Source organism: Raphanus sativus, chromosome 2, assembly GCF_000801105.2.
Source record: "Raphanus sativus cultivar WK10039 chromosome 2, ASM80110v3, whole genome shotgun sequence".
Classification (NCBI taxonomy): Eukaryota; Viridiplantae; Streptophyta; class Magnoliopsida; order Brassicales; family Brassicaceae; genus Raphanus; species Raphanus sativus.
In genome coordinates this window covers 25,399,564-25,421,222 of record NC_079512.1, presented here as the reverse complement: position 1 = coordinate 25,421,222, position 21,659 = coordinate 25,399,564, and the positions used below count along the sequence as shown (strand labels likewise).

The following is a 21,659-nucleotide window of genomic DNA, read 5'->3' as shown; positions in this document are numbered from 1 at the left end:
ATCAGTATAAATGTAACAAGTCTAAGTGGGTCCTATTAGATTTTAATATTAAATAGGTTGATTTATTTTATTTGCAATTATATTTGCTATATATAATCTGAAAGATTAAACAGATTAATTTAGATACTTAATCATTTTAAGAATATTTTAATATATTAGGACTGTTTTAATACTAATAATTAAAAAATGTTATACACAAACATATAAATTAAAAAAAGAATTAACATATGAGAAAAAATTACAGAAAAATGTTACATATTTTTTAAAGAAAAACAAAAAAAATTACGAAGCAACATTATACCCGCAGGTCAATATCTAAAATCTAGACAAATATGATTATCAAGAAACGGGTATACGAGCATATTTAAATTGCTATTTTGCCGGATCAATTTTTAAATTGCTATTATTTATAAAATCGATTATGTTTAAGATTTATACATAAATATGATTACAAAGAAAAAATAAATATGGTTACAAAAAACAAATAGATTAAAACTAAATTTTTAAAAGTGAAATAAAAAATTATACCCGCCTTTAAGGGCGGGTCAGAATCTAGTCAATACTATTAATTCTTCAACATGTCCAATTGATATGGGGTTATGTCCAACTTAAAATTTCAACAATAAATTAAAATATATATTAATATTATGGATGTAACCACCTTTTAACTTCCCCGCTTCTTCACTTTATGTAACTGCTACTTTATTTTATTTAATCAAACAAAAGCTAAAATTAAATAAACATGCAAATAGTGCAAGATACAAACATTACAAGAATCAAATTTTTGCTCTTCTATTCGTTACCTAACAACAACGGCCATATCTAATTTTTGAAATTTTGAAGACTTTTTTCTTAGTAATAATTTTAAAAAAAAGTTTACACAAATATAATTAAAGAAAACACAAATATGAAATATGATTATAAATAAAGACACAAATATAAAAAATAAATTAAATTCTTATAAAATATATAAACTAAAAATATATTCGTCCTCTGAAAGGACGGATCAAAATTTATTCAATATTATTAAAACAAAAACATAATCTATTGATATAGGTGTACTCTAATTATTTTAATATAATTACTAGATTCTGATCCGTCCTTAAAAAATCGGGTATATTTTTTTGTTTTACATTTTTTTTTAAAAAATTTTTATATTTGTGTTTTTATTTGTATAATATTTTTCTTAAATGATTAATAAAAGGTTTTAATAATTACATTCAAATAGTTGGACAACAACTATAGTGAAACCTCTATAAATTAATAATGTTGGGACTACACAAAAACTATAATTTTTTATTAATTTATAGAAATTATTAATTTACTGATATACTAACTAAACCAAAAACTCAATTTGATACTATAAAATTATATTAATTTATAGAGATATTTAATGTATATTAATTTATCGAATATTAATTTAAAGAGATTATACTGTATATCAATAGATCATGTTCTTATTTTTAGTATTGATTAAAACATCTTATTAGTCATTTAAGAAAAATATTATACAAATAAAAATACAAATATAATTAAAAATACAAATATAAAAATTAAAATTTTTAACAAATGTAAAACAAAAAGTATACCCGACTTTTTAAAGGCGGGTCAAAATCTAGTTATTTATTTAAATTTCAGACAGGAACATACTTCTAGGGTTCTTATCTTTTTACAGAGTGAGCGAGAGCGAGAGCGTGAAAAAGACAAGAAAGAAAAAAAAACGCAAAGGCGAAACATAAAACCTCTGAGTTACACACACACACTTGATGGGGCTTCTTCTTCGTCAGAGAGCTCCTTATCTTCGTCTCTATTCAGGACTCATGGCTTCTCGTCCTCGTCTCTTCTCTTACCCACTCTCTCCACCTCTTCACCGTCGCAGCTCATCTCTCTCCTCCTCGCCTCTGTTTTCCTCCCTTAGTCCTAGGCAGGTCCCTTTGCTTCTCCGTGTAGTTACTTGTTCAATACTTTGTTCTCAGTGCTGATAAAAAAAATACGAACTTTAATTGAAACTGCCCAAATGCTCTCGTGATGGTAACTTCATGTTAAGCTTTTGAGTGATTATTGTCTTTACTTGTACTGTCATGTGTTCTTATGGCTTTAAGGGATTCTAGTAATGCCTTGTTATTCAATTGGTTGTTTTAATTGAGTTCTTCTTTCCTAGAATTTTCAGGGTAAATGTTCAATTAACCAAGGTTTTGAGTCAAGGGTTAATCCAAAGAAATGCAATTTCATCGAGGTCCTTTATGTCATCAACCATATCCACCGAGTCTTTCCAAGAGAGCGCCACATCTAAGGGTTACAGCTCCGAGCAAATCCAAGTAAAAATCCTATTTTAAATCAGTTTAGCTGAATACTTTGGAACAACATTTTTGTTGCTTTAGCTGTTCAAAGTCAATTCTTTTTAACTTCAATATTTTGTTATACATTAGGTGCTGGAAGGTTTAGACCCTGTGAGAAAACGACCAGGGATGTATATAGGAAGCACTGGAACTCGTGGTCTGCACCATCTGGTAAAGTGTTCTCTCCCTTTTAGTCCCCTGTACCCTATTGGCTGTTGGTGTGATCTGTTTAAATGTTATCTCTTTCTTTTTTTTTACTAGGTTTATGAGATACTGGACAATGCAATTGATGAGGCTCAAGCTGGTTATGCTTCAAAGGTTGATGTTGTTCTGCATGCTGATGGTTCAGTTAGTATTATGGACGATGGGCGTGGGGTATGTGATGATATGTTACACTTTCTAATACTATCAGCTTTTAACCTTGTAAATAAAGATCAGCCTTTGATTTCTTACAGAGCAAACTCGTAATGTGAATCCTCGTTTTGTCATTGTGCAGATACCCACGGATTTGCATCCCGTTACTAAAAAATCTTCCCTGGAGACTGTGCTTACGGTATTGCTACTGATTCAGAGATTTTTTTTTTTTTTTGTATATTCATGATTGTATTTTACTTGATGTTTTGCATTTTATTTGGGGGCTTCATTACCATACTATTATTAACATCTCTTGAATTGTCTCACTTTGTTCATTCCTTACTTGATCACGCCATTTATATAATTGCCATGTTTGTTGCATGTGCAGGTATTACATGCAGGAGGCAAGTTTGGTGGCACAAGTAGTGGTTACAGCGTGTCTGGTGGATTACATGGTGTGGGTTTATCAGTTGTAAATGCGTTGTCTGAGGTGTGTTCTAATCTTTACTCACATTGCTTCTTCTTTCCTTTTCTAAATAATTTTTTTTCTTCTTTATATCCCTCAGTGATTTGTGAGTCCTAAGCTACTTTGGATTATTACAAAAAAGTTAGAATAATGTATCTGTTTGATTTGTAGGCCCTAGAGGTTACGGTATGGAGGGACGAGATGGAGCATAAGCAAAGTTATTCTCGTGGAAAGCCCATAACCATACTCACACGCAGTGAGCTGCCACTAGAGTCAAAGGGGACCAAAGGGACAAGCATCAGATTTTGGCCTGACAAAGAAGGTTTTCCACTCTTCACTACTATTCCCTCCCCAAATTTTGATCTGATGATTAGTCTTTCCTCTATGGAATGCACTGTTTTTTTTCAGTATTCACAACTGCTATTGAATTTGACCATAACACCATTGCTGGACGAATCAGGGAGCTTGCCTTTCTGAATCCAAAGGTGAACTTACTTTAACTAATACAAATTTTCATCAAGACATGATAATACATTGTTGATTACTTCACGAAGAATTCGTTTGCTAATGTTGTATAATTTCTTATCTTAGCAAATCACTCTTTATCTTTGTGTGTGCAGGTTACCATAACTCTTAAAAAGGAGGATGAAGATCCTGAGAAGAACCAAACTACTGAATATTTTTACGCTGGTGGATTAAAGGAATATGTTAGTTGGCTAAATGCTGATAAGGTGAGAGAATCTACACATCGAAATCACATTTTTTAGGTGTACGAAGCATATTCATTATTAAAAGTAAGGTTAACATGACTTTGAATTTTGTAAAGGTTATCTGATAGATGATGTAGTGGTTGGTATATAAATGTCTTTCTCTGCTACTAAAGCTAGCGAGATATGCTAACTAGTAACCACTATTCTCGGATTTGTTGTTTGCTCAAGTTATACAGAAGTGAACTCTTATGCATTGATGTTTCCGTTATCATAGTTATTTTATTACTTTCTTATTAGCTGACAATTGTTTCTTGTTTAGAATCCGATTCATGACGTGCTGGGCTTCAGGAAAGAGATTAATGGTGCCTCCATTGACGTTGCCCTTCAATGGTATGTTTTTTGTTTTAAATAAGAAAGCACATAGTACATACTATATGGTTATTGTAAAGTGATTCGATCTTATGTATTTGCCACATTTTTTTTCTGTACCAGGTGCTCAGATGCATATTCAGACACAATGCTGGGATACGCCAATAGCATACGCACTATTGATGGTGGAACACACATCGAAGGTGTGAAAGCTTCATTAACAAGGACCCTTAATGCCCTTGCAAAAAGGTCAAAAACTGTTAAGGTATGAAATCAGTAACTAGTTTAACTTATTTCTATTTTTCTTGATCATAACTTGCTTGAAACTAGAAAGAGTTCTCTGAGATGATGTAAGTAAGGAACTCTATTCTCTTCTTTGGTGAAGTTGACTGAATATAAAAACCTGTATATATACAGTATAGTAGGCTCTTGTTTACTGCATCACGTTTCTGTCAGTGAACAATGTACTTAAACGTGGTAGAACTGTAGGAACGTCAGAACGTGTACGTTATAGATCCTGCTTTTGGCACTAATTTAATAATTGAATGTTGGCGGTTTAGGGAGCAATTCCTAAAGGTTCATTTTTATTTTTAGCACGTATTATAATCAAATCTTTTTGGCTGTCCTTTCAGGAGAAGGATATTAACTTAAGTGGAGAACATGTTAGAGAGGGATTGACCTGTATTGTGTCAGTCAAGATTCCTAATCCTGAGTTTGAAGGTCAAACAAAGGTATTCAATCGCATAATGATTGTCTTTAGCAATGATCTCTGGTCACTAGTATAATTTGTCTCTCATAACGCTCCCTTCCTCTTGCAGACAAGACTAGGAAATCCAGAGGTGAGAAAGATTGTAGACCAATCAGTTCAGGAGTATCTCACAGAGTATTTGGAACTGCATCCAGATGTACTTGAGAGCATTATCTCCAAATCCCTTAACGCTTACAAGGTTACGCTTCTGCTGTAAAGGCTCGTGTGTTGGTTGCTAACTTTCATCTAAATTATCATGAAAGTTTACCTCATTCTCACTATCTGTTCTTTATCTAGGCTGCCTTGGCTGCCAAGAGGGCAAGGGAGTTGGTCAGATCAAAAAGCGTTTTGAAGTCATCATCACTTCCTGGGAAACTGGCTGATTGCTCATCAACGAACCCTGAAGAATCTGGTATGATATTCTTACCTTCAAAGTGAGAAGTTAAAAAAGGAACCGTATACTTTACAGCTTTAACTATGTTAACTTTGTAAGCCATGCTACTTCGGTTTAGTGACATATCTTTACAATGTATCCAGAGATTTTCATCGTGGAAGGAGATTCTGCTGGTGGCAGTGCAAAACAGGGCCGTGACAGACGTTTTCAGGTAATCACACTTGTACCTCCTCTATTTCAAGGTGTAATTCCGCAAAAAAGGTGTGTGATCGAGATATCAGCCATTTTTTAATCATATTGGCCAAGTTAAATTTACATGAACTTTGGAAACAGTGTGTTGTGTTTTTGTTTTACGATGTGTAACACATGTTATGGATGGATTATATGCAGGCAATACTTCCACTGAGAGGTAAAATTCTGAACATTGAAAGAAAGGATGAAGCAGCCATGTATAAGAACGAAGAAATTCAAAATCTAATTCTTGGCCTTGGACTTGGAGTTAAGGTGTGATATAATAATCCCTTTTCCATCTCTTGTTTTTTTTGTTCACTTTCCTGTCTTTTGGTGGTTTGTGGAAAACTCAATAACTGTTTTGGTTTACAGGGAGAAGATTTTAAGATGGAGAATCTGCGGTACCATAAGATTATCATCTTAACAGATGCAGATGTTGATGGTGCTCATATCCGCACACTTTTGTTGACATTTTTCTTCAGATATCAGGTAAAAACCAGTTTATAGGATTAAGCCAAAAAAAGTCCCTTAGACAATTGTCAACTTAACTGAATGTTTCTTTGGACAGAGAGCCCTGTTTGACGCTGGTTGCATCTATGTTGGAGTTCCACCTCTTTTCAAGGTAATATATACTTTATGATCTTCAACATATTTTGTGATTTAGATTTAGGAACTTGTAACCGAAGAAAAAAATGTTTTGTCCTTGAAAAATGGTCAGGTTGAGAGGGGAAAACAAGCACATTATTGCTATGATGAAGCAGAACTCAAAAAAGTTACCGCTAGCTTCCCTGCAAACGCATCCTACACCATTCAAAGGTTCAAAGGTAAAAAAAAATGTTTTAAACAAATAGAAGTTCATACTTTGTTTGGTTTACACATAATATGAGTAAGAAGAGAGAACCTATAGAACTCGTTGGGTGATATTATTCACCTTTTTTTTTTCTTTTTGCAGGTTTGGGAGAGATGATGCCTGAGCAGCTTTGGGAAACAACGATGAATCCTGAAACAAGGATTCTAAAGCAACTAGTCGTTGATGACATAGCAGAAGCTAACATGACTTTCTCCTCTCTTATGGGTGCTCGGGTAAGTCCCAAACTTGGTTTGATTCTTTTGTGTAAAAATAAACAAAACTGATGACATATTCACAAACTTCGATCTGTTTTTGATGTCAGGTCGATGCCAGGAAAGAACTCATAAAAAATGCAGCAACTAGGATCAATCTGCAGCATCTCGACATATGAACATGAACAACTGGAGGCTGTTCAAGGGACATTAGAAGATGTCGGATACATCATATTTTGATTTTAGATTATTTTAGTTAAGAGACATCATATTAGTTCTTCCTCTGGCCAAGCAAAAGTAACCACCACCAGGACATTTTTATTATTATTGCATTTTAACTCGGTCGTTAGTTTCTTCAAGTTCTATGCCCCCAATAAAATGCAAGTATAGATTCGTCATGTGTGACTTCTAGTTTCATTTATAAAGATGCAAGACTCAGCAAAAACGCAGATTTATTTTGAAATTGTCTAAGTTTTCGTCTTCCATTTGTTTAACAACTTTAAGTCATCTTCAGATAGTAAAATAGCTAAGAATTGCTTACTGGATAACCAATTGTAAGCACAACACAAAATTGTTTATATTTTCTTCAGGTCACAGCAGAGATGCACATAATTTACATAAGATATAAGATGTTTCAGATCAGGAAATAAAGAGCTAGGTCGTATAAATCTACAGTTTGCAGTTTAAGATAAGCTTCTTAAGAGTTTCTTTCTTCTGCGGCGGAGGCTGCATCTGCTTGGTGCGTTTTGGGGCTAGGTTCTTCAGGGATATTTATGTATGCTTGATCAGGAAAACAGACTGCTCCTCTATCTATTAGCAATGCAGGCCATTCGGGGCTTTCTGGATTGTAAATGTCCAGAGTGGGAGTGACTAAGAGGAGACCGTAACGCATGTCATTCAAAGTTTTAAGCATCTTGGTGTAGTAGGGGGAACATTTGAACTGATCTGCGAATATGACCAAACTAGCTTCATAACTTGAGGTAAAGTAAGGAGAGTCCCTTTTCCATAAATAAATGTCATTCAACATTCTGATACGTCGCGAGGCTTTATCCCCTGGAAAAAGAAACAAAATATACATTATAAATATATATTGTCAAATGGAAGTGAGAGTACAATATAAAGGAAAAAGAGAGAGAGAGGAAATGGTCACCTGCGGGAAGAAAGTAGATTCTGGAAGCCCACGGTTTGCCACCACCCAGTAAGGCATCCCTCCAAGTCCCTTTCTTGTCATCATCAAGATAAGCCCAGATCGTGATCTCATCACTAGAACCAATTCCCTCAAGAGCTGATGATATGGAGTGGTAGATCGCATCAGGAGTGGAAGAAGGAGGGAACGGGAAATCTTCGGCGTCCCAGAAGACGGCTGTCCTAGGCCCTTCGACGGTTGGGATGCGCTCTGAGCCATAAAATGCAATAGAGAGAGAGAGAGAGACAGAGGTTAAATAAATACCAATTATTTATAATAATAAATGACAGAGAGAAAATCTTAAAACAAACAAACAAAACAATTGGGGAATGGGGGGGATCTTACCGGAGAAATCTACAATCTTGGAGAGATCTTCTTCAACCGTTACATACTTTTCATGCTCCATATCATACTCACATCCATAAAAAGCATATAACTCTTTGAATCTAGGCTTTCCTCCACCTAAAAAACGTGTATTCTCAAGTAGAGAGTCTAGACTAAAGAGAAATTCTTCATCAGGAGGAGGCGGCTTAACTATAAGAACATTGTGACGCCTCGATTGCAAACACTGCAGAACCCTATGCAACTCCCTTTTTGGTTTTGCTATTACCAAATAATTTACCGGTCCTGGTCCAATACTTGATGCGTGACGAATCATATAGAAAGTTATATCCGGCACTTTGTAAGCAAACGCCGAATAAGACTTGCCTACAAACAACACAGAGAAACAACTCCGATTACATACATATAATTAAAATATAAACGACGAGCGAGAGTGTTGTTGTGAGGAATTTAACCTTGGGGTAAGTAGTCAATTACTGCGGCCTCGCAGTTGATTTGCTCAGAATACAGATACACGTCGATATACCCATGGCGAAAGCCCATTACATCAAGAGCTTGTAAGAAATCACCATAAATAGCATCAAGTTCATCGGTACTATCTACAGGGATTGGGTAGTCATCTATGTTCCAGTACACCAGTGTCTGCTTCACTACGCACAAAGGCATAAACCAAAAAATTAGAAAAAAAAACTATAATCGATCAGATGAAATCTAACAAACAATTTCGGATAAGAGATGGGAGAGAGAGAGAGAGAGATCTTACAGGCCTCAAAGCCGATGGTATCGTCGTCTTCGCCCATGGTGTTCTACGGAGAGAATTGGAGATCTTCTAGCTAGGGTTTAGATCTTGCTTAGAATGTTTTTCTTCACGGACGGATGAGAGAGGTTGCGGCTAGCTGAGAGATCTATCTATCTGTAATGTTTTTATAGGCTCTTTGGATCTCAAAAAAGGAAAATTTCAGAGGGTTTCAACCGACGGATCTGTTCATTCTTTCCTTTTTTCTTTTTTTGCGGGGAACCTTCTTTTTTTGCGGGAAACCCTAAAAAGTTTTAAAATCGCTGTCCAAACATGCATTCGATTCTATACAAAAGATACATTCTCCATAAGGCGGCTCTAGCACGAGAACATTGTTTCCTCGATTTCAAACACTCCCTATTTCTATTTGGTATTGCGATTACAGCTACATTTACACGTCCTAGTCCAGAATTTGTTTTTGTTAGTCCGCAAATTTTGCCTGTAGTTCTCTAATTTCCTACTATCATTATAATATTTTTTTCAATAAACCTAATTACGTAAATAAATAAATAAATAACCCAAAAAAGTTGTCTTGTAGTAAGGAGAAATGGTATATAGCCATCATTAAAATCATTCTTCCATATAAACGGTTCTAAGCTTTACTATCAATAACATCCTTTTCAATCATGATAAAACTCATTCATCCCATATAAACCCAAACTAAAACAAGAGTTTTTAAGATAAATATCTGGCTGCAACAATAGATCTTGTGAAGCAAGATCGGAACATAAGCTAGCTAGTCCAACATCGTAACCAGTATCATCACCCTTTGGCAGGTGTTTCTTAGGCCGCATCCTGTTTATGCTTTTAGGGACGAGGTCCTTACTCTTGTTCCGACCCACTCTCTCATTCTCTAGAGAATCAAATCAGTGAACTATTCGAAAGTAGCTCTCAAGCTAGTGAAGAGCCTATAGACTAAATGAGAAAAGAGTGAAAGGATGGAAGAAAGTGCTTGATTATGCTTTGCAATATAAGTCATTTCAATATGAGCACTTTGTCGTTAAAGAAGAGACTCTTTTTCTTGCACAAGCTTTAAACAGTGCAGCCGATGGATGAGATGGAAGACAAAGAGAGAAACAAAGTAAAAGAGTTTATCACAGCAGAGTTTGCAGTTTAAAATAAACAAAAGCGTAAACCCAAACAAAACAAAGAGTTTTTGACATAAATATCTGGCTAAACAAAAGGTCTTGTGAAGCAAACAAGATCGTTAACATAAGCAAGCAAGATCCAACATCAAAATAACCAGTATCATCAGCCCTGGGCAGGTCTCTACTTAGGTAGCATCCAGTTTAGGCTTTTCGGGAAGAGGTTCTTCTGATGTTTCGGGAGGACTATCAAGCAGATAACGTGGCCATTCATCAGGGCTTTCTGATATGTTGCTGATCTCACTCGGAACTAGCAAGACAAGATAGTATTTTCTCCACTGCATTAATCGAAACCACTCCATGTAGTAAGGGTCACCTGCGAAATGATCTGAGACTAGGATCAAACTTCCTCGACAACAGCGCAGAGGAGAGTCCCTTGAAAGTAGATACATGTCACTTAACATTCTGATACGTCTCGAGGCTCCATCCCCTGGAAATTAAAATAAAAAAAAAAACAAAAGGAAGTGAGATATGTATATATATATATATAGGTTACATTACAAATACAAAAGAAAAAGGGTGGAATTCACCTCCGGGAAGAAAGTAGATTCTTGAAGCCCAAGTCTTGTCACCCAGACACATATCCGGAGACCATTTCCTGTGATCATAATAAGCCCAGATTGTAATATAATCACCATAACCTCTTTCCCAAAGAGCTGTTTTGATCTTGTCGAAGATTTGATCAGGAGAGAGCGAAGGAGGGAATGGGCAATCCACAGTGTCCCAGAAGATAACTGTCCTGTTGATCCCTTTGAGGTGTCTGATACGCTCTGCGCAACGCGAGAGAGAGAGAGAGAGAGGTTAAATACCATTGATAATTTTTAAAATGACAGATAAAATCTTAAACAAACATACAAACAATTAGGGACGGTCTTACCGGAGAAATCTAACATCTTCTTGTTGGAGAAATTGCTATCATCGAACTCATCATCCTCGTCTCTTAATTCCCAGCTATACACAGGCCGCAGATCATCATCAGTTAACTCTTTTTTGTGTCTAGGCTTTCCTCCACCCAAAAGTCGGGAATATTTAACTAGAGAGTCAACACTAAGGAGACACTCTTCATCAGGTGGCAGCTCTACTAGGAGAACATTGTGACCCCTCGATTTCAAACAGTTGAGAACCCTTTGTAACTCACTATCTGGATCACTATTTGGTTTGACGAATAGTGCAATATTTCTATGTTGTGCTGGAGTAGATCCTGTTGAGAGAATCAAATAAAAACTCGTATCCACATCATGCACATCAGCCAGTTTATCGCGGTAAACATCTGTGCCTACATAATAAATCAAACATTTAGCGTTTAGTTAAATAATTTATTTCGGCATATAATCTAATCTATTAATTTAGGATTCTATTTTTATCTACTATTAACAAGTCATAGTAGGACCACTTAAAGAATTAGTCAATATGACATATTTGATTATTTGTATTAACAATAAACCAACTATAAATATATTAACAATAAACCAACTATAAATTTGATTTTTTTAATTATAATAAAATCTGTTGAGAAAGAATCTAACAAAATCTTAGTTTAAAATTTAAATATTTTTTTATAAATAACACATTAATATATTTCGAAATTAGTAATATAATATTATTATAAGTAAATTTAACTAAAACTTATTTTAAAAAAGAAAATAAAAAATTCTTTATACTAACTTTTTTATAGATTCTATGATATATTCCGTATTATATAAAAATAGAAGTGCTATATGAATTAAATATTAAAAATATATTAAATAGGTAAATTAACAAAAAAAAATTATTTTATGTTTTAACTTAAATAAATTATTGATCATCATTATAATGGATTAAACTTCGAAAACTATATAATACTTTTATATTAAAATAAATGTATTAACATAAGTTAAAATTTTATATTTACAGCCATACATTATCTTTTTATTTATTTTGATACTATTAGCAATATATTGCTTAAAAATGTTTATATACAAAAATATAATAGTATATAATAACCTTTAGTTCATATACTATTTACAAATATGTTATTAGTAAAATATGAAATTTCAGTAATTCATTTAAAATATTAGTGACAAAAATCAAATTTTAATTATAAATTTTATTTTATTTTAACTGTAACAAAATTTGTTGATAAAAGAATTAAAAATATCACCAAAAATTCAAATATTTTATAAAATAATACAGTAATGTAGTACCAAAACAAATTCAAAATTCATGTATTATTCCAAACTCAAATAGTTGTGTAATTTTCCAAAGTTGTCTCGAAAAAATATATTATTTTGAAAATAAATATTCAAACTCAAAATGATAATATTTCAAATTTTACAAAAGACAAAATCATGGATAATAAAGATTAACTTTTTGAAATGTACCTGAAAAAAACTAACTATATATGTTGTAAAAATTTAAAGTAACCTAATGTTTTGACGTCTTAATTTAAAAAAAAATAGAACTTAATATCATAACATCCAAAACAAATATCCTATATAATAAATTTAATAAAATAGTATGATAGATACTACTATGAATAAAGTTTACTAAAACAATATGATTATATTATTTAAAATAAATAAATCCCGTAAAATACTAAAATGAGATATGTTAAAATATATTTTCTTAAACACAACATGTAAATATAATTATTTTAGTCATATTTATTTTCTATAATATAAATAAATAAAATTTAAAAATGTATTATATGCAAAAATTTTAAATTAAAGAAAACAACATAATTTGAATGGGGTTCTCTATTTGAGTATTTCATATTTTTATTTTATTTTACCTAACTCGAAAATATATTAGTAAGTAATAAAAATCAATAACAACGTAAATTTTTTTTAAAAAACCATTATATATTAATAATACTGAATAAGAAATATAAACAATAATATGATATAGTAATACAATATATAACACTAAAATAGAAATTATATATTTAAAACATTTTTAATAATATAAAATATATTTAAAAAATATAAATATATCCGCACGAACGTGCGGGTTAAAATCTAGTAATAATTAAATAGAAGCTTTGAACAACTCTACTTCAAAGATAGAGGAATTTACCATCGGGTATGTAGAGAATATTTGCGGCTTTGAACAACTCTACTTCGTTGGAAGTGAGTTGCTTAGAATTCACATAGAAGAACATATTCCCCCAGAAGCCCATTTGATTAAGAGCATCTACGATATTACTACGAACAGTTTTAACATCTGTATCCACAGGGACTGGGTAGTCATCCACGTTCCAGAAGAAGTATGTCAGGTGATCTGGACAAGGCATATACGTACACGAACTTACTACGGATCGAAATCTAACAAACAAATTTCGGTTAAGAAGAGATGGAGAGAGAGAGATCTTACCGTTGTAAAATTCGATGGTCTCGCCTTCTTCGCCCATGGTTCCGCCGATGAGGATTGGAGACTTTCTCTCGCTCCCTAAAATTAGGGTTTAGATGAGAGCCTTTGAATGCGTGTCTATGGATGAGAGATGGGGTTTTCTTTGACTTTTTCTTGGGTTCATCCCCTTGGTGAACCCACCAACCAATAGAAATCAATTATTTTAGATTGAGTATCTTTTGAAAAAAGGAAACAAAATAATTGTCAAGTTATATTATGTTTTAAAATAAAAAAGTAAAAATAAATAAAAGTAATAGTAATTGTATAAATATATTTAAAAAACTATATATAAATCTTAAGGTTTAGAATTTATCTAAAGGTTTAAGATTTAGAATTAAAAAATTCAGTGTTTTTATGATTTAGAGTTTGATATTTATGAATTAGAGTTTATGATTTATCCAAGGGTTTAGGGGTTACCCAAGGGTTTAGGGTTAGGATTAGGGTTTAGGGTATAGTTTTTTGCTGGCGGATTTAAAATTATTTTTCCAAAATTTGTTTTTTGTTAATTACTATTTTTATTTATTTTCCATTTATTTTTAAAATATATGCAATTTGACAATTATTTTATTTCCTTTTTTAAAAGATACTCAATCTGTGATAACAAGTTTTTATTGGTTGGTGAACCTAAAGGTTCACCCTAGGGAGTGAACCCAAGAATAACTCGTTTTCTTTCTTCTTCTTACGACTGCGGCTCCCTTGTATCTCAAACAAAAATTAAAAAAAACAAGCCTGTTGGCATATTCTCAACCGTCAGATCTGCAGCATATTTTGTGATTGAGATTTTAGGAACTTGTAACCAACGAAAATAATATTTTGTCCTTGAATATGACTAGGTTGAGAGGGGAAAACAAGTACGTTATTGCTACGATGATGCATATCTCAAAAAGCTTACCGCTAAACGCATCCTAATATGTTTAAACAATAAAAGTCCATACTTTGTTTGGTTCTCACATAATACAAGAGTATATGACGAGGGAACTTGTAGAACTCGTTGGGATCCAATTGTAGGTTCGAGTCTTTACATAACCAATTCTAGAGTTCACTTGATGAAATCATTCACCTCTAAGATATGGTTTTGCTTTTGCAGGTTTGGGAGAGATATGCCTGAGCAGCTTTGGGAAATAAACGATGAATCCAGAAACAAGGATACTCATTTCTCAAGCAACTAGTTTTCGATGACATTGCAGAAGCTAATATGACTTTCTCGTCTCTCATGGGTGCTCGGTAAGGCTACAAAATCCCAAACTTGGTTGATTAGAAAAACTGATGACTTATTCACAAACTTAACTGCATTTTATCTGTTTTTGATCTCAGGTTGATGCCCGGAAAGAACTCATGAAAAATGCAGCGACTAGGATCGATCTGCAGCATCTCGATATATAATCAGATATACTCATCTGATAAATGGCATTATAAGTTATCAGAGACAACAATATTTTTGTAGTAATTTGATCTTTAGAAGACTCTTAAATAAAGAGCTTCTTATTAATCGCTTAATGCAAAATACAAGATAGAAAACCGTTTCACAAGAGCATCGATCTCGCAAATGGAAACACTTCTTATCTTAAAACACACACACAGAAGGAAACATCAAATAAGTACACATAATATTATTTATGAAGGAGATCCACAGAATGGGTAATTATTCTCTAGGGCTTGGCATCTCCATCAAAGCCACGTTGGAGGAATCCAACGGATGAGAGATGCGATACATCGCTCCATGAATCAATGATCCATTTCTCGTCACTGAAGCGAACAACATTCACCGAAGCATTGAGGAGTTTCCCAGCAGAGGAAGCTTGTGTGATGCTCATGTAAATTGCCCTCAAAACTCCCCCATGAGTCACTACTATCACTCTCTCTCCTTCATTTCCACACAATGCACATATATTTACACGTAAGAAGTTGCAACTTTGTGATTATGTAAACATATTTTATAGTATTGGTACCTTTGTGCTTCTTTGCAATTTGCACAAGGGCATTCATGGATCTCTCACAAAGTTGGTCAAAGCTCTCTCCTCCTCCCTTTAGATTTATATAATACACATGCGTTAAAAATTAGACCACATATTAAATATAAGATGTAGTTAAGCATCTGAATATATGAGAAAAGAGTGATAGAAAATTAGTGTGGATGAAGCTTATAGGAATCTTGAGGTCATTTTGGGAAGAAAAGAAAGCAGAGTAAGCTTCAGGTTCTTTCTCTGCTCCTTCTTTCCAATATAGCCCTTGAAGACTACCCACATGCCTCTCTTTTAATTCAGGTACTTCAGTCACCTACAAATAAATATATTTAATTAAAAAAAAATATTTTTTGGTTTAATACACCACTAGATTTTGACCCGCGTTTTGAAAGCGCAGAATATTTTACGATAAAAAATTTCACTAATAACTTAACAAATATTTTGGTAATTTTTAAAGAGTGTGTATTTAAAATATTTTTGCATTTAAATCAGTGTTTTTAAATTCAACCCGATTGTGATTATACCCGTTAAAAAATCACTAAACCTCGAGACTAACCGATTGAACTGATGGATGACCGATATGTAATCTAATTGGATTTAAATTGTAATAGTTTCATAATTTGTAATCTTATAATCCAAATTTTAAAGTTCATTATTTTGCAATTTATGAAACTATGATGTTTCTACAAAATTCTAAAGAGAAAATGATATATATAAAATAACTAAGATTAATTATTGTATTGTCTGGAAACATTGATAGTAGTATAAAAAATATATTGTTTGGAAACATTGATAGTAGTACAAAGAAATAAGTATATTGTTTGGAAACATGGATAGTAGTATAAAGAAAGTAACATTAGTGATTTAATGTAGGTTTAACTATAAAGTATAAACGTGTATTTAATTTAAAACTTATAAAATAAATGTTAGGTCTAACAGAATGTTTTTGTTTTAATAAGATAGATGTTTGGAAACATGGATAGTAGTTTAAAGAAAGTAACATTAGTGATTTAATGTAGGTTTAACTATAAAGTATAAAGGTGTATTTAATTTAAAAACTTATAAAATAAATGTTAGGTCTAACAGAATGTTTCTGTTTTAATAAGATAGATACATCTTTTAAAGATATAATTACAACTCCTATAACTTTGGAAACCTTTACCAAAAATATTTTGTATTTTGTTTTTATAAAGACAAACATCTAGAACTCTATTGAATTTCTCTATTTTCTATTGTTAATAATTTAGCACTCATGTCATATATATGGTTTTTCTTAAATAGGGTAGAATGTAGATCGAGATAATCTTACAGACCTTGGAACAAAAACATGTTTCCGCGATCTTGAGAGCAGTGTCTTTGGCTCGCTTGAGGTCTGATGAATATATAGCTATGGGTCTCTCCTCTTTTCCCAGTCTCTCAGCGATCTAATGTTTATTTATACAAAAGAGAAATGATCATGCATGTGTTATTATGTATATATAGAAGGAGAAAAAGAACTTGAAAGGGCTTAGATCTTAACTGCAACAGCCTGCTTTTGTCCAATTTCGTTAAGATCCGATTCAATTTGTCCCTGCATTCAGTTTTTTATATAGAAATGTGTTTATGTAAATGCAGTATGTATCATTATATCAAATAATAGTCACAATATATATTACATATAATGTATAAAATTCCATGCATAGATACCTGGATTCTTCCAGCAGCATTCCATGTGGTTTCTCCATGACGAACAAGAACAATCTCAGTCACTTCACTTTTAACGTTGACGTCCTCACCCCACTTGAACTCCTTTGATGCATCGATACTACATTTTTATAAGTTCTCTATTAGTCACAATATGTTATCTATAAATGACATATAATGCATAGAATTAACATCTATGCAAGTATTCGACCGAGCTCCCACATGAAACATTCCTGATCAATGCTCTGAAATGTGTTGTTTACTTATAGACTTTTCATCTTAATTAGTGGAACGTTTAAAATATATAGCTAGTACAATTAACCAATATTTTTTTTATAATGAAGATATAAAGCTGACTTTATTTTATAAATTATTTTCAAAACGCTGAAATTTTTTATATTGAATTAGCGGAAATTCGTAATATAAACGTTAGTGCATGTTATGAATAATGAGTAAGTGGTGAAATAATGATCTGAAATTAAATATATAAATAAAAACATACCATTCATGACCCATGATATCACAAAGGGCAGGTATGGGCTTTTACCAGGAAGAAGAATAGAGTAGAGAGAAGAGTACTGAGAGGAAGATGTGTTTGTACTTATGATAAGTCGATGTGTGATCTCTGCTTTTATAACCTCATTTCCCTGAGGAAAGAAAAAACAAGTCTTTTGGTTTCTAATTTTTAATTATACCTAGAGGGATCAAATAATTAAAATAATAAACATGTGGCAGCTCATCGATTGATAATGTTGGTCATATTTTTGTTAATTACTAAAATACTTATTTATATCGTTATGTAGTGAAATCATTTGGTGGGTGTAGGCATTGTAACCACGTGTGATGTCGATATTTCAACTCTTTTTTTTCAGATCGTATCCTTAACAGTATCAGGGAAAATACGTAGAGAATGAATCTCTTAGAAACTAGAATATAGCATCTTTAGTATATGATATTTTCATTGATAGATCAAAACAGTAGATCTACAGTAATTTTTTAATTTATAATTTGCAGGAGGCAATAAAAAGCTAATTATGGAGATTGATTTCTTAGAAAATATTTTATTGGATAAATAAATATTCGTTTACAAAGAATAGTGCTGAGAAAAAGAAACACCAACTACAATACTACGGATGTAGCTTAACGGATACGGGTCACGTGCCCCCAACTAATTTTTTATTTTGTTTAAATATTCAGTTCAAATTTTGAGTTTTTTTGAAGCAATTAACTCAAATCTTATGAGAATGCCCTCTTCTAGTTTAAAAGTTTGTAATTGTGTCCGCGATTAACCGTTATCTAGATCCGCCACTCCTAGCAATGAACTTGGACACCAATGTGTATGGAGATTTCTGTATGCGGAATATAAAAATGTATGAAGAAATTCACGTGTTTTTTTTTAATTATGTATGTACAATAAACTACTCCATTATACCTTTGTAGTATTTAAAGCAATAAAAATAACCTAGGCACCTAGCAAGAACCAATAATGGTAGTAAAAAACAGGTAATGTGGAACCGTGACAGAGAAATAATAATTAGGTTAACTTCCTCAAGATGAGGATCGGTGGTCGTATATCTTGCCTCATGGAGGAAATAATCTCGTTTTGTTTAATTACACCTATATCGCCATCCTTTCGGTAATCTATGATTATTGACCATGTTTATTCTTTTGTGACTTTATGATATGATCCTAAATTGGATTACTTCCAAGTTGTATTAGGAACTATGCTACGCTTAGTCGGAGTAAAATTGGAGACTAATCAGAGATTCCTTTTTATTTATATATTTGTAATTGTAAATATATAAACAAAAATATGCACACAAACACTAAATACATATATAAACAGCACATGATGCGGTGGTGTAGTGGAGTGCGACGATGTTATTGCAGATTTCCATGGTTCAATCTTTCGGTAGTGCATATTAAATTTTGCGTTTAAGACGATTTGTTCTTAGTCCGGTGTATGCTTAGCTTATTAATATGGAGTCAAGAAACGGTAACTAACCCCCAAAAAATGTTGAGTTCACCGACAGGAGAACGATTGGTCATCGTGATCAAAACTAATAATTTCCCGATCTAGCAAAACAACTGAATTAATTTGATTACAGGTCATGTGGAATCAGAATAAAATAGAAATAATTTGCCAGAGATTCCAACAAATGTGGCGATGTCAGAAACTAAACACATGGAGAAAAAGACAAATTTCCAGCGTTGCTTACACTATTTGATTCCAATCTTTAAGGATTCCAATCACTTTCTAAACAATCCAAACTCACTTTTAGCTCAGGTTTTGAAGGGGAAATATTTCAGTGAGTGCTCCTTCATGGAGAGCAGTGAAAAGTCGGACTCCTCACATGGCTGGACTAGCATCCAAGTTGGAAAAGAGGTACTTAAGAAAGGTCTAGGCTTCTTGGTGGGAAACGGGGAAGATATCAGGGTCTGGTCAGAGCATTGGCTGTCTCCATTTACTCCTTCAGCGCCAATAGGTCCACCTACCTTAGCCAATCAGAACTTGATGGTAGCGGACCTTCTAGACCAGCAGACTAACGAGTGGAACCTGGACATGATTAGATGTCATTTACCTCATTATGAGGAGATTATCAGACTTATTATCCCAAGCTCCTCAAGGCCAAAGGATAAACAAGTCTGGCTGCCTGATCCTTCAAGAATTTACTCTGCAAAATCAGGATACAAAAGGATCTTTCAAGAGAAACCTATGCCCATCCCTGATGAGTTCGACTGGAAAAAACTAGTCTGGCAGCTGCATATATCGCCAAAGCTCCATCACTTCCTATGGAGAGCTCTTAATAATGCACTACCAGTGGGAACCCTCCTTGCTACAAGAGGAATTCACTCAGAACTAAACTGCAAAAGATGTGGAGAGCCAGAATCTATAGCCCACCTCTTCATCTCCTGTCCTTTTGCAATTGAGTTCTGGGCTCAAGTACCTCTGTTTTCCCCTGTTCCAGCAAATGCAACAATTATCTCCCTCAAAAGTTGGTTGTCTTCCACTGTTAAAAACATTTCACTGCCGCCGGTTGGACTAGTGGAATCCCCCCTCATCCCATGGCTGCTCTGGAATCTGTGGACTGCAAGAAATAAGATGATTTTCGAAGGCACAATATATCGAGTGGAAGAAATCATCACAAAAGCTATTACTGACGCTCGAGCCTGGGAGGATGCAAATGTGAAGAAACCTCATCAACAAAATAAGAAAGTACCGGTAAGGGAAACTTCTCTTAAGATACCTACTTGTTGGTGTGATGGGGCTTGGCAGGAAAGCTCAAAAACAGGAGGAATGGGTTGGATTATAAAGAACGAAGATGGAGAAGTTCTCTGTCGGGGCTCTTCCAATCGCTTGTATGTCGGCTCAGCTCTGATGTCGGAAGCTCTAGCTATGCGGGAAGCACTCAAAAAGGCAAAGGAATTAAATCTCCAGAGCCTTCACCTATTGTCGGACTCTCAAGTCCTAGTTTCAGCCCTGCGGGAAGGGCGGGATGTGAATGAGATCGCGGGTATCCTCCAGGATATTACAAACCTTGCTACTCTCTTCTGTCCATTGTTCTACTCTTTTGTACCTCGCTTAGAAAACTCTCAGGCAGATGCCTTAGCAAGCTCTGGCCTTAATCGTCTAAATGTAGCTGAAGACTAAACTCTTTGGTTGTTTTTATTAATGCAAGTAGATGTTTGACAAAAAAAAAAAAAAAAAAAAAAAAGGATTCCAATCACTTTCCTCCCCTTTTATATGGATTTTGTGTTAGTTAATCTAAATAATATCTTGATTCCCAATCATGCATACATTTTATAACAGAAGCCAAAATGATGTTTATAAAAATACGAACATTTAGTTGAACTGAAGGGGCACAATAATATTCAACTTGGAAATTAACCCGTGTTTTCAAAACTTATAAAATTATTTTCATTAATTTTTAAAAGAGTCTAATACAAATTAATCTCGTTAATACTTACAATTCTATAATAAATGTATAATATCCCGAGTTGTGACATGTAAAAAAATTTAAAATAATTGATTTGACTATCTATGTTACTTTAAGTGTACTTACTCTTTTTGGCACACAACTATTTAGAATTCCAAGTTAAACGGTTTTGGGCTAGAGTAGTAAAAGAATTGATGATTTATTGGGAAGTAATTCGCGATAGCGTACTAGTGAAAACTAAAGCCCGAAAAAGATCATATGGTGTTGCAGGGTCAGTAAACATGACTTTCAAACCTTCAGAAAATTAAGGACCGACCGTGAGATGAGATAGACCACAGACCGAGAGAGCGGATGTGGATGATCCATTAGTCGTGGACGATTGGACGTTACATAATATTTTTACACCTAAACATATATATATACTAGGGTGAGATCCGCGCCCTGCGCGGAGTGAGATAAGCCCTTTAAAATTTTATTTTCCAACTTTATTTATTTTATAAAACCAAAAGAATACATTGTAGAAGTATTAAAGTCTAATAAATATA

General features: G+C 33.5%; 4 protein-coding genes across 5 annotated transcripts; 1 reads left to right on the top strand and 3 right to left on the bottom strand.

The window, feature by feature from the left end:
• The first annotated feature begins 1,671 nt into the window (after positions 1-1,671).
• On the top strand, positions 1,672-7,071 carry LOC108843313 (DNA gyrase subunit B, mitochondrial). 2 transcript variants are annotated; one of them, XM_018616485.2, is made up of 21 exons: positions 1,672-1,924; positions 2,171-2,318; positions 2,430-2,510; positions 2,601-2,714; positions 2,836-2,892; positions 3,082-3,183; positions 3,331-3,481; positions 3,568-3,644; positions 3,780-3,890; positions 4,189-4,259; positions 4,362-4,503; positions 4,871-4,969; positions 5,057-5,185; positions 5,284-5,398; positions 5,524-5,591; positions 5,771-5,884; positions 5,984-6,100; positions 6,180-6,233; positions 6,330-6,435; positions 6,564-6,694; positions 6,784-7,071. In XM_018616485.2, the coding sequence occupies exons 1-21, from the start codon at positions 1,767-1,769 to the stop codon at positions 6,850-6,852; spliced, it is 2,214 nt and encodes a 737-aa protein (XP_018471987.2). In that variant the 5' UTR covers positions 1,672-1,766; the 3' UTR covers positions 6,853-7,071. The 2 variants fall into 2 exon arrangements, with proteins under 2 accessions (XP_018471987.2, XP_018471986.2); XM_018616484.2 differs by having other exon boundaries at positions 2,162-2,318.
• A 154-nt stretch (positions 7,072-7,225) lies between these two features.
• LOC108840477 (uncharacterized) lies at positions 7,226-9,225 on the bottom strand. Its single transcript, XM_018613307.2, has 5 exons — positions 8,965-9,225; positions 8,657-8,851; positions 8,205-8,567; positions 7,824-8,069; positions 7,226-7,726 (listed from the first exon to the last, which is right to left on the bottom strand). Exons 1-5 carry the CDS (start codon positions 8,999-9,001, stop codon positions 7,371-7,373), a joined length of 1,197 nt encoding a protein of 398 aa, XP_018468809.2. The 5' UTR covers positions 9,002-9,225; the 3' UTR covers positions 7,226-7,370.
• Positions 9,226-10,055: 830 nt separating this feature from the next.
• Positions 10,056-13,652, bottom strand: LOC108840578 (uncharacterized). The gene is made up of 5 exons (XM_018613417.2): positions 13,494-13,652; positions 13,197-13,400; positions 11,020-11,418; positions 10,673-10,912; positions 10,056-10,572 (listed from the first exon to the last, which is right to left on the bottom strand). The coding sequence occupies exons 1-5, from the start codon at positions 13,528-13,530 to the stop codon at positions 10,271-10,273; spliced, it is 1,182 nt and encodes a 393-aa protein (XP_018468919.1). The 5' UTR covers positions 13,531-13,652; the 3' UTR covers positions 10,056-10,270.
• Positions 13,653-15,111: 1,459 nt separating this feature from the next.
• Positions 15,112-17,692, bottom strand: LOC108818892 (metal-independent phosphoserine phosphatase). Its single transcript, XM_057004256.1, has 7 exons — positions 17,679-17,692; positions 17,180-17,297; positions 17,013-17,063; positions 16,807-16,917; positions 15,676-15,806; positions 15,479-15,555; positions 15,112-15,393 (listed from the first exon to the last, which is right to left on the bottom strand). The coding sequence occupies exons 1-7, from the start codon at positions 17,690-17,692 to the stop codon at positions 15,179-15,181; spliced, it is 717 nt and encodes a 238-aa protein (XP_056860236.1). The 3' UTR covers positions 15,112-15,178.
• Between the last annotated feature and the right edge of the window lie 3,967 nt (positions 17,693-21,659).